This window comes from Rhineura floridana, chromosome 13 (assembly GCF_030035675.1).
Source record: "Rhineura floridana isolate rRhiFlo1 chromosome 13, rRhiFlo1.hap2, whole genome shotgun sequence".
Classification (NCBI taxonomy): Eukaryota; Metazoa; Chordata; class Lepidosauria; order Squamata; family Rhineuridae; genus Rhineura; species Rhineura floridana.
The window spans coordinates 2,427,445-2,442,154 of NC_084492.1; the positions used below are offsets into that span (position 1 = coordinate 2,427,445).

Genomic DNA, 14,710 nt, shown 5'->3' on the forward strand with positions numbered 1-14,710 from the left:
ATGCTTATGTTACATTTTTTAATTAGCTTTGAGAACATCTTTAAACCTCTTTTGCTGTCCACCGATATTCCATTTTCCATCCTTAAGTTGGGAGTAAAGTAGCTGCTTTAGAAGACAGAGATCAGGCATTCAAAAAACATGGCCAATCCAGTGAAATTGATGTTGGAGGATCATTGTTTCAACACTGGTGGTCTTTCCTTCTTCCAATACGCTAACATTAGTCCGCCTATCTTCCCAAGTAATTTGCAGAATTTTCCGGAGGCAGTGTTGGTGAAATCTTTCAAGAAGTTGGGAGTGGCATTTATAGATGGTCCATATTTCACAGGTGTACAGTAAGGTCGGTAGTACAATGGCTTTGTAAATAAGCATTTTGGTTTCCCTGTGAATATCCCGATCCTCGAACACTCTATGCTTCATTCGGGAGAATGCGGCACTTGCAGAGCTCAGAGGATGCTGAATTTCAGCATCAATGTCAGCTTTTACAGAGAGATGGCTGCCAAGATAAGAAAAGTGATCGACATTCTCCAGCGTCGCACCATTAAGCTGGATTGATGGTGCTACAGAGGGATTGGTTCGCACTTACTGATGAAGCACTTTGGTTTTTTTGATGTTAAGCGAGAGGCCAAGCTTTTCATATGCTTCTGCAAAGACATTTAGGATAGTTTGAAGAACTTCCTCTGAATGTGCAGAGACTACATTATCATTGGCATATTGAAGTTCTGTGACAGAGGTTGTAATTACCTTACTTTTTGCTTTCAGCCTACTGGGATTAAAAAGATTTCCATCTGTTTGATATGTGATTTCCACGCCAGTGTGAAGTTTCCCCTCAATAAGGTGTAGAATCATAGCGATGAAAATAGCAAATAAGGTCGGAGCAATGACACATCCCTGTTTGATGCCTGATCCCACTTTGAATGGATCAGTTTGAGAGCCACTGTGATCCAAAATTGTTGCCGTCATGTTGTCATGGAGGAGTCGCAAAATATTCACAAATTTATCAGGGCATTTTCAGAAGGATAGTCCAGAGAGCAGTTCGATTTACAGTATCAAAGGCCTTAGTCAGATCAATAAACGCCATATACAGAGGTCGGTTTTGCTCCCTGCATTTTTCTTGAAGCTGTTGTGCAGTGAAGATCATGTCCACTGTCCCCCTGGAAGGGCAGAAACCATTTTGGGATTCAGGGAGGATGTCTTCTGAGATAGATAGGAGGCAATTTGCGAGGATCCTTGCAACGATTTTACCTGTGGTAGCAAGAAGAGAGGTGCCTTGGTACTCCCCACAATCTGTTCTATCACCCTTCTTGAAAAGAGTGATAATTATGGCATCCCTAAAGTCTTCTGGGATCTCCTCCCTCATCCAGATTTTTTCGATGAGCTTATGAAGTTGTTGTGTAAGTTCAAGCCCACCTTCTTTAAAGACTTCAGCAGGAGTCCCATCAGGTCCACTAGTTTTGTTATTCTTCATTTGATTAATGGCTTTACTGACTTCATCCAAATTAGGGGATACTGTAAGCTCATCTCTAATTTGTTGTTGTGGAATTTGCGAGAAGACTTCATCAGCCACAATAGCGTTACGATTAAGGAGGTCGTGGTAATGCTCTTTCCAATGCAGTGCAATAGACTCTTTGTCCTTTAGAAGTTTGGTACCATCTACTGAACGTAAGGGATTTGTACCATAATTTGTTGGTCCGTAGATGGCCTTTGTAGCATTAAAAAAGCCCCGTGCATCATGAGCATCTGCAAAATGCTGGATTTCTTGAGCTTTCTTTATCCACCAGGCATTCTTAAGTTCTCTAGTTCTTCTTTGGACCTTAGCCTTTGCACTGGTATAGATTTTTTTCTTAGCAGCACAGTTATATCTTTTTGCCATATCTGGAAGGCTTTCCTTTTCTTGTCAATGATATGTTCAGTCTCACTATAATTCTCATCAAACCAGTCCTGGTGTTTCTTAGTTTGGTATCCAATAGTTTGTTCACATGATGCAATAATGGAAGTATTCAGTTTAATCCAGTGTTCCTCAACGTTTTCAGGGAGTTCCGTCAGCAGATGTTTCTTGAGAGTTGTTTGAAAGCAGGCTCACTTAATAGGATCTTGAAGGGCGTGGATGCTCATTTTACGCCTTGGTTTTCTTCCTTGGAGCCTACATTGAGGAACAATATTAATGGCCATAGTGGATCGAATTAATCGGTGATCTGTCCAGTGGCACTCGTCATGGCCCTGGTGAGGAGTACATCACGACGATCTCTGGCACGGACAATAACGTAATCCAGAAGATGCCAGTGCTTCGACCGAGGGTGCTTCCATGATGTTTTAAATTTATCTTTCTGGCAAAAGCGTGTGTTTGTGATAACAAGATTATGCTCTGCACATTTAGTCAGAAGTAGAATTCTATTCAGGTTGCTATTGCTAACTCCTTCTTTCCCAATGGTTTCTGGCCATAAATCAAAATCACGCCCAACTCTTGCATTGAAATCGCCCAGGAGGATAATTTTATCCTCCTTAGGTATCTCTGATAAGATGATGTCCAGCTGGGTATAAAAAATTTCCTTGATGTCTTCATCAGCATCTAATGTTGGTGCATAAGCACTTACAATAGTTGCCTGCTGGTTTTTGGCGAGTTTTAATCGGAGAGTTGTTCATTAATGCCAGTAGGAACTTCTGACAAGAGCTTCACAAGATCGTTTTTAATAGCAAAGCCTACTCCATGTATTCATTGTTCTTGGTCAGGCAGTCCTTTCCAGAAGAAGGTGTAACCTCCTTTTTCTTCCTTCAGTTGTCCCTCTCCTGCTCTTCAAGTTTCCTGGAGTGCTGCTATGTCACTATTAAAACATCTCAACTCCCTCGCAATGATGGCAGTCCAGAGTTCAGGATGTTCACTATCTATATTGTCCAGCAATGTCCATATATTCCACGTTCCAATGTTCATTTCTCTTTTGTGACCGCTAAGTGGTGACCCCACTGGACACGGTGATCCAGTCAGGGAGGTGAGCAGTGCCATGTTGCAGCTCTCTGTCCACTCAAGGGAGACTGACCGTGCACATGTTACCAATAAAGGCCTAACTTTGCTGCAAGCTTGTTCTTCAATTTTCTCAAGGACCCCCGGTCCAGTGGACCCCAAACTTCCCCATCATTTCTGGTGTCAGAAATGGGATGTGACCAGGACACCAGTTGAACGCCGAGACCGGGTTGGAGCAAGGGAGACCGAACAGCCAAGGCCTCATCAGTTTGGTAACAAATCCTATTGAAAATCTCATTCCCTGCAGTTCGTTTTCTCCCTGGTCTTCCGAGCTCCTGTTTCACTGGTGGTAACAGTCCATCCCTATGTTATATTAATACAGACTTGTAGCAAACTGTTTTTGGGGAAGGGAATTGTTGTGTATTTGTAGTTGCCGTTCATTACTGTGGTGTTGATATTGCTGGTATTGCTTGAGCTCTGGAATAACGCAGACCTGAGTACTGTGTGTGTGTTGCTGAATGACTGAAAGGGGGAAGACAACCCACCCCACTGGCTAGGGGAAACCTGTTGACCTGGTGAAAGTTGAGGCACGCCCTCCTTGAAAGAGGCTTATCCGGGGAATAGTTCCCCATGCAAACATACTCCCAAACAGGCAGGGTGGTTGAATGTGAATAACCGGTCCCGCCCTACGTCTTGGAGAGGCTAGGGATAGGTATTGGTGGCTGTTAAAAGCCCCAGTTCAGCCTTGGTTAGACTGAACTTGAATTGATATTGGCAGCCCCAGTTCACTCTTGGACAGACTGAACTTGTACATTGATATTGGTGGCTGTTAAAAGCCCCAGTTCAGCCTAAGATAGACTGAACCTAGAAACTGGTCCAGTTCAGCCTTGGATAGACTGAACCTAGAAGCTTGTAGAGGTGACAGGGAATTTTGTAGTTTGTTGGACTGGGGGTCCTTGAGTAAAATCGAAGAAACAGGCTTGCAGCAAAAAGGTATACCTTTATTGGATGACAAGTGTACGCTTGGTCAGTCTCCCCTTAGTGAGTGGAGAACTGCCTCATGGCACTGGTTGCCTGGGGTTTTTATACATTTCAGGACAAAGACTTTAGCATCTACCAATCAGGATTTAACACATCAGTACAACACAGTTTGACATAGGCATTGCAGTATTGCACAGGTATATGCATAGGTACTGTACTTTCTGCATCATGTTCTTAGTGAATTTGGCAATGTTCAGTACTTCACATAAAAGTACATTTTCACAGTGAGCTAAGCACTCCAGCTAAGCATTTTAGTGACTGCAGTTCTTTCTACGTCTTAGGGATACCAAGATGTTCAGCACAGTGTTATCAATTGTTTTGAGTACAAGTAGTTCCAAACAAACCTGCACAGTCAGGGAAGACAGCTGAAAGTAGAAAAAGGGTTCTGGTTGGCTACTAAAATTATTAAATGTTAAACTAAACTATTAAATGGTTATAAACCTTTATAGCTTTATAAAAGAATATATTTTGCTTATTGTTTGTATATAATAATTTCCCCATCAGTGGTGGCTGTTAAAAGCCCTGGTTCAGCCTTGGAGACTGAACCAGACAAACAAAAAGAGTAAAACAAAAAAGACAAACAAAAAGAGAAAAATGAGAAACAAGGGATCTAAGGTGGATCCTTCACCAGGAACACCACTGCAAAAAATGATAAACATTTATAGTCAACCTGGAAAATTGCCAGCTGGTTTGAAGTTGAAAAGAATGATTTACTTGGTACGTGTGTGGAATGGATACATATGAGGAGAAAGTGCTTGAAGTTCTCCGGGGCCCTCTCCTTGTCATTATTCAATGGACACTATACGGTGGGGGGAAGACCTGAGGGTAAGAAAAGAGAAAACAGAAGCAACTCGGCCTCATTCCGAAGAGAGAGGAGAGGGATTAAAGTCACCAGACCGCGGAAAGACTAGGGAGGACCTTGTCCTCCCACTGATAAAAGATAACTATAGATAAAGGCTTGCCGTATTCCAAGTAGCCTCTTCTTCCTCACCCTGACACACCCCTCATTGAGCTCTGGTTGAGGGTCTCGGGACCACCACCACTATCATGGTATTTACAAGGAAGAGGTGTAAAGAACTAGGTATAACACCTCAAATTGAAGAGGCTCCTTTAAATGACTCTCAGGCAAAGATTACGCAATTCTTCTGGCCCAAGCAGGGCGAGACCCAGCCCCAGGAGGTGTCGCAGGACTTTCTATCGCCAGCGGGACCCATTCTCGACTGGTCCCTAGACACTAAAAGCGACATCTATGGGCTAAGAGAAGATTCCCCCCCCCTTCGAATTTAGCAAAAGAACTAGCGGATGCAGATTACGAGGCTTCCATACAGTCCAAGGAGATTGTACAGCCAGAAGTCTTGGAATCAATTATCTCTGCACCTAAAAGGAGAAATTTGAATATCGAAACCACAAAAAAAACACCGGATTCTCCTTCGCCTTGCACAAATAACATCTCCCTAGCAGGCTGGTCCTTTCTGATCCTTTCTGATACATATGAGGACAGTGCATTTTAATTCCTTCAGAAGGTACCTTTGAATTGGACAGACTAAAATATTTGAGAGGGTTCCTGGAAGATCCACACCCTACCCAGATGGACTATTTTCTTCCTCTGGGATGATTAGGCTGCTAACTTAAGAGCTAAAAACATAATGGCTAGCCAAGGGACTCTCTTGAGAAACTGCAGAAACAAATGGCTGAGATGAAAACGCAGTTAAAAAATAATGAGATGAATCGCACTGGTGCAGCTCCCTCAGCCCCTTCCTCAACCCCTTCCCTTCCCAACAATCCCTGCTCCCCTCCTTCCTACCAGACTAGCCTATACCCTCCTTGTGTGAATGTAGTATATAAGTTGCATCCTTTAAGTGTGAATTGAGTGAGTGAGCCCTGTGCTCTTGCATGCATTGAGTGCTCTCCTAATGAACGAAGGCTTAACAGGGATAAATGCAAAGTTCTACACAGGAAAAAGAAACCAAATGCACAGTTATAAGATGGGGGATACTTGGCTGAGCAATACGGCATGTGAGAAGGAACTTGGACTTGTCATTGATCACAAGCTGAATATGAGCCAACAGTGCAATGTGGCTGCAAAAAAGGCAAATGCTATATTAGGCTGCATTAACAGAAGTATAGTTTCCAAATCGCGTGAAGCATTAGTTCCCCTCTATTCAGCACTAATAAGGCCTCATCTTGAATACTGCATCCAGTTCTGGTCTACGCACTTCAAGAAGGATGCAGACAAACTGGAACAGGTTCAGAGGAGGGCAACAAGGATGATCAGGGGACTGGAAACCAAGCCCTATGAGGAGAGACTGAAAGAACTTGGCATGTTTAGCCTGGAGAAGAGAAGACTGAGGGGAGATATGAGAGCACTCTTCAAGTACATGAAAGGTTGTCACATAGAGGAGGGCCGGGATCTCTTCTCAATCGTCCCAGAGTGCAGGACATGGAATAATGGGCTCAAGTTGCAGGAAGCCAGATTTTGACTGGACATTAGGAAAAACTTCCTGTTAGAGCCATAAGACAATGGAATCAATTACCTAGAGAGGTAGTGGGCTCTCCAACACTGGAGACATTCAAGAGGCAGCTGGACAGCCATCTGTCAGGAATGCTTGGATTCCTGCATTGTGCAGGGGGTTGGAGTTGATGGCCTTATAGGCCCCTTCCAACTCTACTATTCTATTATTTATTTATTTATTTATTTAGACTATTTCTATACCGCTTAATATATAAAAATATCTCTAAGCGGTATACAAGAAAAAAAAGAACACAAGAAGTATTATAAAAAATACACAATGAAGCCATAATACACATAAACTCATACTTAATACAAATTATTAACAAATAAATATACCAACACAGCAAATTCCATCACACTTCCCCACTTATTCCCTGCCCACTCTGTCCCAACAACTTGGAAGAGAGTCCTGTCATAAGCCATGGTGCATTCAATGAGGCTACCCTTCCACCTCTGTTGTTTCAGTCTCCAAGACGACTTCGCAATACTCCACCTCCTTGAGAAAGAGGCCATCTGGTGGCACAGTGATGTTCTGGGGGTAAGCCATCAGGACTCTGGTCTCCAGGGGCTCCTCTATATGGCAAGGTTGCAGCCGGTTCTGGCCAACAGCCACCAAAACGCCGGCCATGCACTGCACCAAGGGTCTCCCCACCAATATGGCCATACTTGTGCTGGGGTCTGCGAGTGCAATGAGGCTCCAGCTACTACTACTCCACCTCCTGCACCGCCGCTCCCACCATGCAGGCAGTTCGAACTCGACAAGCAGCAGGGGCTGGGTTGAGACTGCTCTGGAAGTAGAAGATCACCAGGAGCAGAGAGCTCAGACAAGTAGCCAGGACCATCCGGTGCACCCTACTTTTTCTCATCCTCTCTTCTACAAGGCATCCCCCAGGGGCACCGCAGCACAGGAGTTGGGAGAAGTCACCGGACAGCCCTGCTGCTCCTCATGGCCCGGCTTAGGTCTGGCAGTGGCAAGAATCCAAGCTCAACTCCTTCAGCCCACTCCAGCTTGGCTGAATGAGTCTACCTCACCTTTCCCCAGTGTGTACACTGGTTTTTTTAGGAGCCAGATCTAACTGTGGGAAAATGCTCTCTGTGCTGCTGTCTCATAGTTTTGCCTCTGTGCAATAGGTGTGCCGTGACAGGCCCCACAACCAGAACGGGACTTCCAAAATAAGCCTTTCCTGTGTGAGTGAAAACAAACCTGAATGAGCCTTTCCTGTGTGAAAGACCTGTGAGAAACGAGAAAGAAAAACGGAGGGGGTGAAGGACCCTGCCAAAAATAAGGAACACCACCTTTTAAGTATGAGGGCCATCAAAGTTGCAGATTTTAAATGAATGGAATTATTATATTAGTCTGGACTTATAGTTTATAGTTTCCTCTGGTGGGGACTTTTGATTTAGATAAAATTGTTCACCTCCATGGAGTCTTTTGATTTTAGAACCAGCAAAATACCTCAGACTCAATGGAATGCCTATTTTTGATTGGTATGAGGAAACTAGTAAGAGAGTACATGAATCCCAGGTAAGGAGACTTAAGGACTCCTAAGGAAAGTTTTTGAAGCTCAAGGAATTTAAAGAAGAGAACCCAGACGATGTTATAGATTCTTTCACTGAAATTGAAATGAAGTGTTGTCTAAATAATGCTGTGAGAAAGTTTTCCTTCAGTCTGACTCATGAACAAAACACAGGTTTGCCCCCCTCCCCCCCAAAAAAGGATAGAGTTAGAGACCAGGGAACTGTGTTAAAACATTCCCTATAAAGAATAAAAGGCAAAGGCATCAGTTGATGCAAAAGCTAGGTATGTTCTAAATAAAGTCCCATGTGCCCATTACAGGGAAAGGGAAGTTAAGGCTACAAATGGTTGGGATACAGTATGTCATGAAGAAGGTGTGTGGAGAAGGCTGGAGAGCTAAGCTGAAGGATCAGGAAATGTAACTATTGTTCTGCTTATCTTACTTTGCAGATAACAAAAGTTTGGAAGGGCTAAAAATGTTTTATTGTCAAACATTAACTAAAAAGGGAAATGGCAAGGGAATGGGTGAATGCCAACAGTTCAACCCCTCCTCTTCCTCTGCTCTCTGAAAGTAGGCTTGAGATCAGTAAATAACTGCAAGTTCAAGGCTGGCAGAAGAGAGGAGCATCTTTCCACCAGTAACCCCTCCTTTCCCCAGTCCGTTTTAAAACAATATGGTTGTGGGTTTATTTTTAATTGGTTCTGAAGAACATTGGGTATATAAATTGAAAAATGTTTTTTGCATTGAGCTAGTCTTTGACTGAAAGTGAGCCAGATGCTGGGAAATCCAGGGCAACTTTTCATGTGCAACACTTTGTGCATGGTCAGAAGCTGTAGGCTCCCCAAAACCCAGAAAATTAGAATTTGTCATGGGGGGGTGATATCTGTATATATTTGTATATTGGAAGTCTGTACTTATACTTTTATCCACACTTGGTATTTAATTACAGGACGGGAAAACAGAATGTAGTAACTCCAGTTCTCTGATGTAAAGGTATTTAACAACACAATGTCTAAATGGGTCTGTTTAGGAAAAGCCAAATTTACATTTTCAGAAAATAATGCAATCTTCATAAACTGTGCTAATTCTTTTCAGCCAACTCATGACCAATGAAGAAGTCTTTTGGGGGTTTGTAAATGCCTTATTAATTTTTATGTTTGTCTGTTATGTAGCCACTGACTCCTCCCTTTCTTCTACAGATCCTTCTACAGATGGATTTTTTTCTCTCTCATTCCCATGCAGACAGAAGGTTTGAGATAAGTAGAAAACAGTTAAAAGGAAAAAGAGTCAGTGATTATTGTTGGTGGTTAAGGAATGTCTTGGGGCAAATTAATTGATTAAGGTATTGAGAAAAGGAGAGTGTAAAGTCATCATATAGGCCAGAGATCAAAACAAAGGGGAACATGAGGGTTTCACACACACCCTTCCTTCTTTGCTAGTCAGGGAACACTCAAAAGCACAGTCTAAAAGCACTGTGAGAAATTTAGCTTTCAACTTGTGGGAAGGGAGTGCTATCTTCACTGTGACTGAAACACTGAAGGCCGCACTGTACTGCATAGCAAGCTTGAAAAAGTAACACCACCCCTCTTCCTTTGTCCCACTCTGGAAAGCAATGTTATAAGAAAAGAAAAAAGGGGAAAAACATGGTAAACAGACTTTTTGAATTTGTTCTTTGAAGACCTCATAGCCAAATTCTAACTTAGAGCACCTGGTATCTGGTGGACTTTGATGTCCACGGGGAATCACGGGGAATCACTTGTCCATGGGGGACTAGTTTCTGATGGCAATTAAAGTCAGAGAATTCCATGACTACTTTCCATGTGCGACATTCTGCCCATGGCTGAGGGCTATGGAATCTCAAAAAGTTTAGAATGTGTGACATTGTTGTGCGTTTGTCTTTCTAAAACCATTTAATTCTATTTTTCACCAATAATGGGGAATCCCCTTTAATGGGAATACTCAGCCCCAAGTGCAAAGCAGCCAAATTGTTAGTTGCTATTTTTTTTAATTAGTCCACTTCAAAAGTCTCACCTATGGCCATGAAAATATTTTATTGTTATGTTTTCTTTCCTGCAGTAAATATTTTATTTTTATGTTTTTCTAAGGACACACTTTTTTTCTCAAAGAAATGTTTTGTTTTTAGTTTTTCTTTTTTGTGTTTATCACAGAAGATTTTTATTAAATGTATTTTGACTGGATCCTGACAGATCACTGGTATGAAGCCAGCACCAAAGCTTTGGTTAACATGAATTGCTCCAGAACCAGGACCCAGATATGGAGCTGGCATGCCGTTTTCCTCTTGCTACAATAGCAGCGAAGAGGTCTGCTTCATTCTCTTCCAACTACAGAAGGTGACAAGTCTACTTTGATCATCATCCTGCAGTGGACATCAGTATGTCTTTTGGCAAGATGTCTTAAGGCAATGATACGGAACAAGCTTGCAACCTTTTACCACAGGGGGCTGATTCTTCTCATTATTCAAGTTTTTCTGGCTAGCATCAATAAACCATATAGACAGTTCAGTTAAGCTTCCACTGAACACAACCATCTGGTCTTCTGAGGATGAACTTTGTACAAGCCACCCTGCAGTATGTTTCAAGATCACAAAAATTGTTTAATTCCACAATTGGTAGGCATTCATTGTATCACTGAATGTAATTGATACTCATGCATTGTGCTTTAAGGATTTGATTATATAACCATTGCTATCTTTCATTACATAATCCAAGTGTTATAGAATGGGATTTTGTTTTTCAAATCCCAAGAAAAGTAATGTTCTTGGGTTTTATTAACAAAGGCTTAAAGAATGGCATTGGTCTATGTGGGTAAAAAAATGTTTGTATATGGCGACCAGTTGTCAGTATAAGTTTGTCAAAATAAGCTCATCAATATGGGCATGTGCTTCTCAATAGGAGTGAATGGCATGATCACTTTTCCTAACTGAGGCTTTTGCAATGTTTTAGCTATTTGTTTTAAGATGTGATATTTATATTGTATGAAATCTTGAACCTGTTGCATTGCCATATAGGCTGTCTGATCTTTCTCACCCTAGATTTCAGAAACACTCAGAAATAGTTAAGCAAATGGGAGAATAAGCCACATTATAGGTAAAGCATAAACACCACAATATCAGCAATATTGCAGCTAAGATTAGAAATATAGAAACACATAAATTGTGGGACCTCTGCTCAGTTGGAGTGAAAATGCCATGGGAGTTCTCTCAACTATAACCCATCCCATTGTGATGGTTCTGATATTTCACATTGGCTGTTATCATTATGATTGCCATGGTAAGATGGATGGATAAAGTCCCAAATGGCAAAGTTACACAAGATGGAAGTAAGCATGAGAGTCAGTGGTGGAACAGAGGAGTCTAAGTTGTGAAAAGACATCTGTATAAGTATATTCAGATGTTTTTCAATGGGGGTAGTTGTTACGAGTGCTCGGGCTAACCCCATTTGGTTCATACAGAATCAAGGGGGTGCAAGGCCCTAGAGTCTTCTGAACTATAATTCCCACCCCATACCCCCTGTTTTATGGCTCATTGTGCATTCCTGAGGTTCTGTGAAAGAGGACAACAGAATGACTCTTTGGAATCCCTGGCAAGTTTTCTGGGCTGTGAGTTTCCCCTTGGCTCAGAGTAGTTAACCAGTATAAGGGGCAGTGGCAGACTGCAGGGCTGTTGTGAGAGTGCACAGCCTTAGCAGGGAAGGATATTTTGCCAGGATCAATTGCCCTGGGTGGGGGATTGGCTCCTGGGACAGTGAAGGTTTCACTCACCAGTGGGAAGTCTTCATTCCCAAAGACAGCGATGTAGGCTATCGCCTCCTGCTTTCCTTTCTCCTGGACTTCCAAAGCCAAAGGGATCTCAACTGTGGCATGAGGCTGAATAATACCACACGGCAGTGGACTGGTATGCAAGACTGCAAGGGACTTCTCATACACCTGGATGGAGATAAAAGCACCACACCAGACCTTCAGAAAGAGCTGCCCAATTCTTTCTCCTTGCAAAGCTGTCAACATTTTCTCCAGTGAAGAAATCTGTTTGGCCCCTTTTTAAAAAAACGTTTTAAAAGACTTGATGACAGAACACAGAACTGCAAAACACTCTGTTTCAGAACACTCAACTTCATGCCAGGACTCTGTATAAGATGTTGATAGCTTAAGAGCTCCAACAAAAAAGATTCTTCAGATATTCTAAAATCAAATAGGGAAGGATATACTTCAAACAAGTGTGATAATTGGACTTTCTCCCTGCAATGCAGCTATAAAGCTGAGATCACAGATCCCGTTTGCTAGAAAGGTGTTCAAAAGTTCCAGAGCACTAAATAATCTGCTTGAGCAGAAGTCTGCCACCAACATGGGGACCCAGTCTGGCCCCCGATGAGTTTGGAGTGGAGGGAGACCCTCTCGTGCAATCCTCAGGGGCCTCAAAATATAACAGAAACAACTGAACTAACCTGGGGAAGGACACCATAGCACCCCGGAAGATCACTGTCATTAACAAGTTTCACCATCATCTGATATGCGAACTTCAGGAAACAACGTCCAAAATCCAGGATGGGATTAGCCACATGCAACGGAGGTGTGCTGCATCTAAATAAACAGAGAAAAAAGCTTGTTTATATCTGACACATAGGAAGACAAAAAATAACATACCTATTATTATAAAGCAGAGGTTCATCAGACATCTGGCACTAGAAATCACAAAGGCCAGATTTCTAAGACACCAAAGTGAAGATGTGAGATACAGACTCTCACTAGGCACTAACAGTACTCAAGGAATGGAGAGATCTCTTACTCTGCAAATTTTGCTAGTAGCCTGGCTTTCCCAAGCTTTTAAGTGCCAAGAAAACCCTGCCGCAAGAGCTCTGCTGCACGAAGGTCAGACTTGTACCTGTTACTAGTGCCATAGATGCTCAAAAAGTCCAAATGGACCTCGGACAAGTCACTTTCACTTAGTCTCAGCTCCTTAGCAGTACAATGGTAATCCTGTTGTTATTGAAGCCTAAGGAAAAAGGTCAGCTGTTTTAGTCAGTCCAGAATCTATCTCTGTGCACCTCAGATCCTGGTTTCAAAGGCCCTCTCAAACTGCCTCTGGTAAGCCAGCTCTGGCTGTGTACAGTAATGGCAGTGCTAAGGATTCCAACAAGCTCTTGAGAACACAACCAGGCCTTGCTTCAGCAGAACAGAAAAAAGTCAAAAAGATCCCTACTAGGGCAACTCCTCCAAGGCTGGTGTGCCTGGGTAAGTCAGCTGCACTGCAAGACGTCACCCATATCTGAGCCTCCTGTGCCCTTGCAAGCCTTTAAAAGTTCTTCATAAATCAAGATAAGCTGCCATTCAAGTGCATCCTCAGCCTGCAGCCAAATGTGTTTAGGATGGCAGCCTTGCTGTATTTGATGTGCAGGAAAGTCACAACCAGCTGGGCTGTAAAATGTGTGCAGAGACAAGTGGGCCTCTTTCTTCTTTGAGTGCTACCTTATCCTGACTTGCTCTAGTTTATAACCTTGTCGAATTTGGCTACAACCAGGTTGAATCTCACCAAACAGGAGTGAATTAACTTCACTGATTACTTCATGTGATACTTCTTCATATATATGAGCTTTGTTCACCATCAATGTGGTGTTTGTATAGTGATGAAAAGGCTTATGATAATTGACATTTGAGTAAAATATCAAATGATTATAACTGCAGTTGTATTGCTATATACAGATTGCACAATCAGCTCATTTGCCCTAAAGTTACTTACATGCAAATAATTGGGCTAGGGATCAGGTTACTAGGCTCACAGTTTTACCATGAAAATTCCCCTTCCACATTGGCTTGCTCACTGACACTTTAATCCTAAATGTCTGTGCCAGCAGAAGGCCACTATAGGGGCAGCATAATGGTCTGTTTTAGGCTGCTGAGGTGGCATATATTTATTTATTTATTGCATTTGTATACTGTCCTATAGCCGAAGCTCTCTGGGCAGGTTTACAACAATTAAAAACATTAAAAACAAATATATTGGCCCCATCCTAAGCTACTGGCTGAAATAAGTCCTTTGCTGGCTGACCTTTGCCCCTCTCTGCCAGGTTTGCTTAAAATGTGGAATAATCCAGAATTAGACAAGAGAGCAGTCCAGGCAGACAGATGTTCAGATGGAAACGAGTGTGTGGTGCCTCTGCCAGCACAGAGGAGGTTTGCAAGGCAGAAAGTGCCACACCAGATTTGGACTCAAGAACCCAATGGCTTTCCCAGCAGGCAAGAGAGTGCGAGTGAGTTAAGCCTCTCGCAGCACACCTGCACATACTGCTGCTACTGCTGTATAAACTTCAGGGGCTCCTGGAGGGCCATTGGAGGAAGAGGAGCAGTTGCAGTTGCTTCTAAACAGACTTGTCTTTCCAGTTTTATTGCAACATGTTTTGTTAATCCAGTGGTGGTGTAGTGATTAGAGCAGCCTTTCCCAACCAGTGTGCTGCCAGATGTTGTTGGACCACAACTCCCATCAGCCTCAGCCAGCATTGCCAATGGTCAGGAAAGATGGGAATTGTGGTACAACAACATCTGGATTAGAGTGTCAGACTAGGACCTGGGAGACCAGGGTTCAAATCCCCACTTGGTCATGAAGCTCACTGGGTGACCTTGGGCCAGTCACTGTCTCTCAGCATAACCTACCTTACAAGGTTACTGTGAGGA

The 14,710-nt window shown here is 42.8% G+C and overlaps 1 protein-coding gene across 2 annotated transcripts in view; it reads right to left on the reverse strand.

Moving 5' to 3' along the window:
• HYDIN (HYDIN axonemal central pair apparatus protein) overlaps positions 1 to 14,710 on the reverse strand; it is a 426,739-nt gene that overhangs the window by 257,329 nt on the left and 154,700 nt on the right. For both annotated transcript variants that reach the window (XM_061594057.1, XM_061594056.1), the window contains exons 15-16: positions 12,487 to 12,622; positions 11,807 to 11,971 (exon numbers count right to left, since the gene is read on the reverse strand). In XM_061594057.1, the coding sequence (XP_061450041.1) occupies positions 11,807 to 11,971; positions 12,487 to 12,622 (301 nt within the window). The remainder of the gene's footprint in view (positions 1 to 11,806; positions 11,972 to 12,486; positions 12,623 to 14,710) is intronic.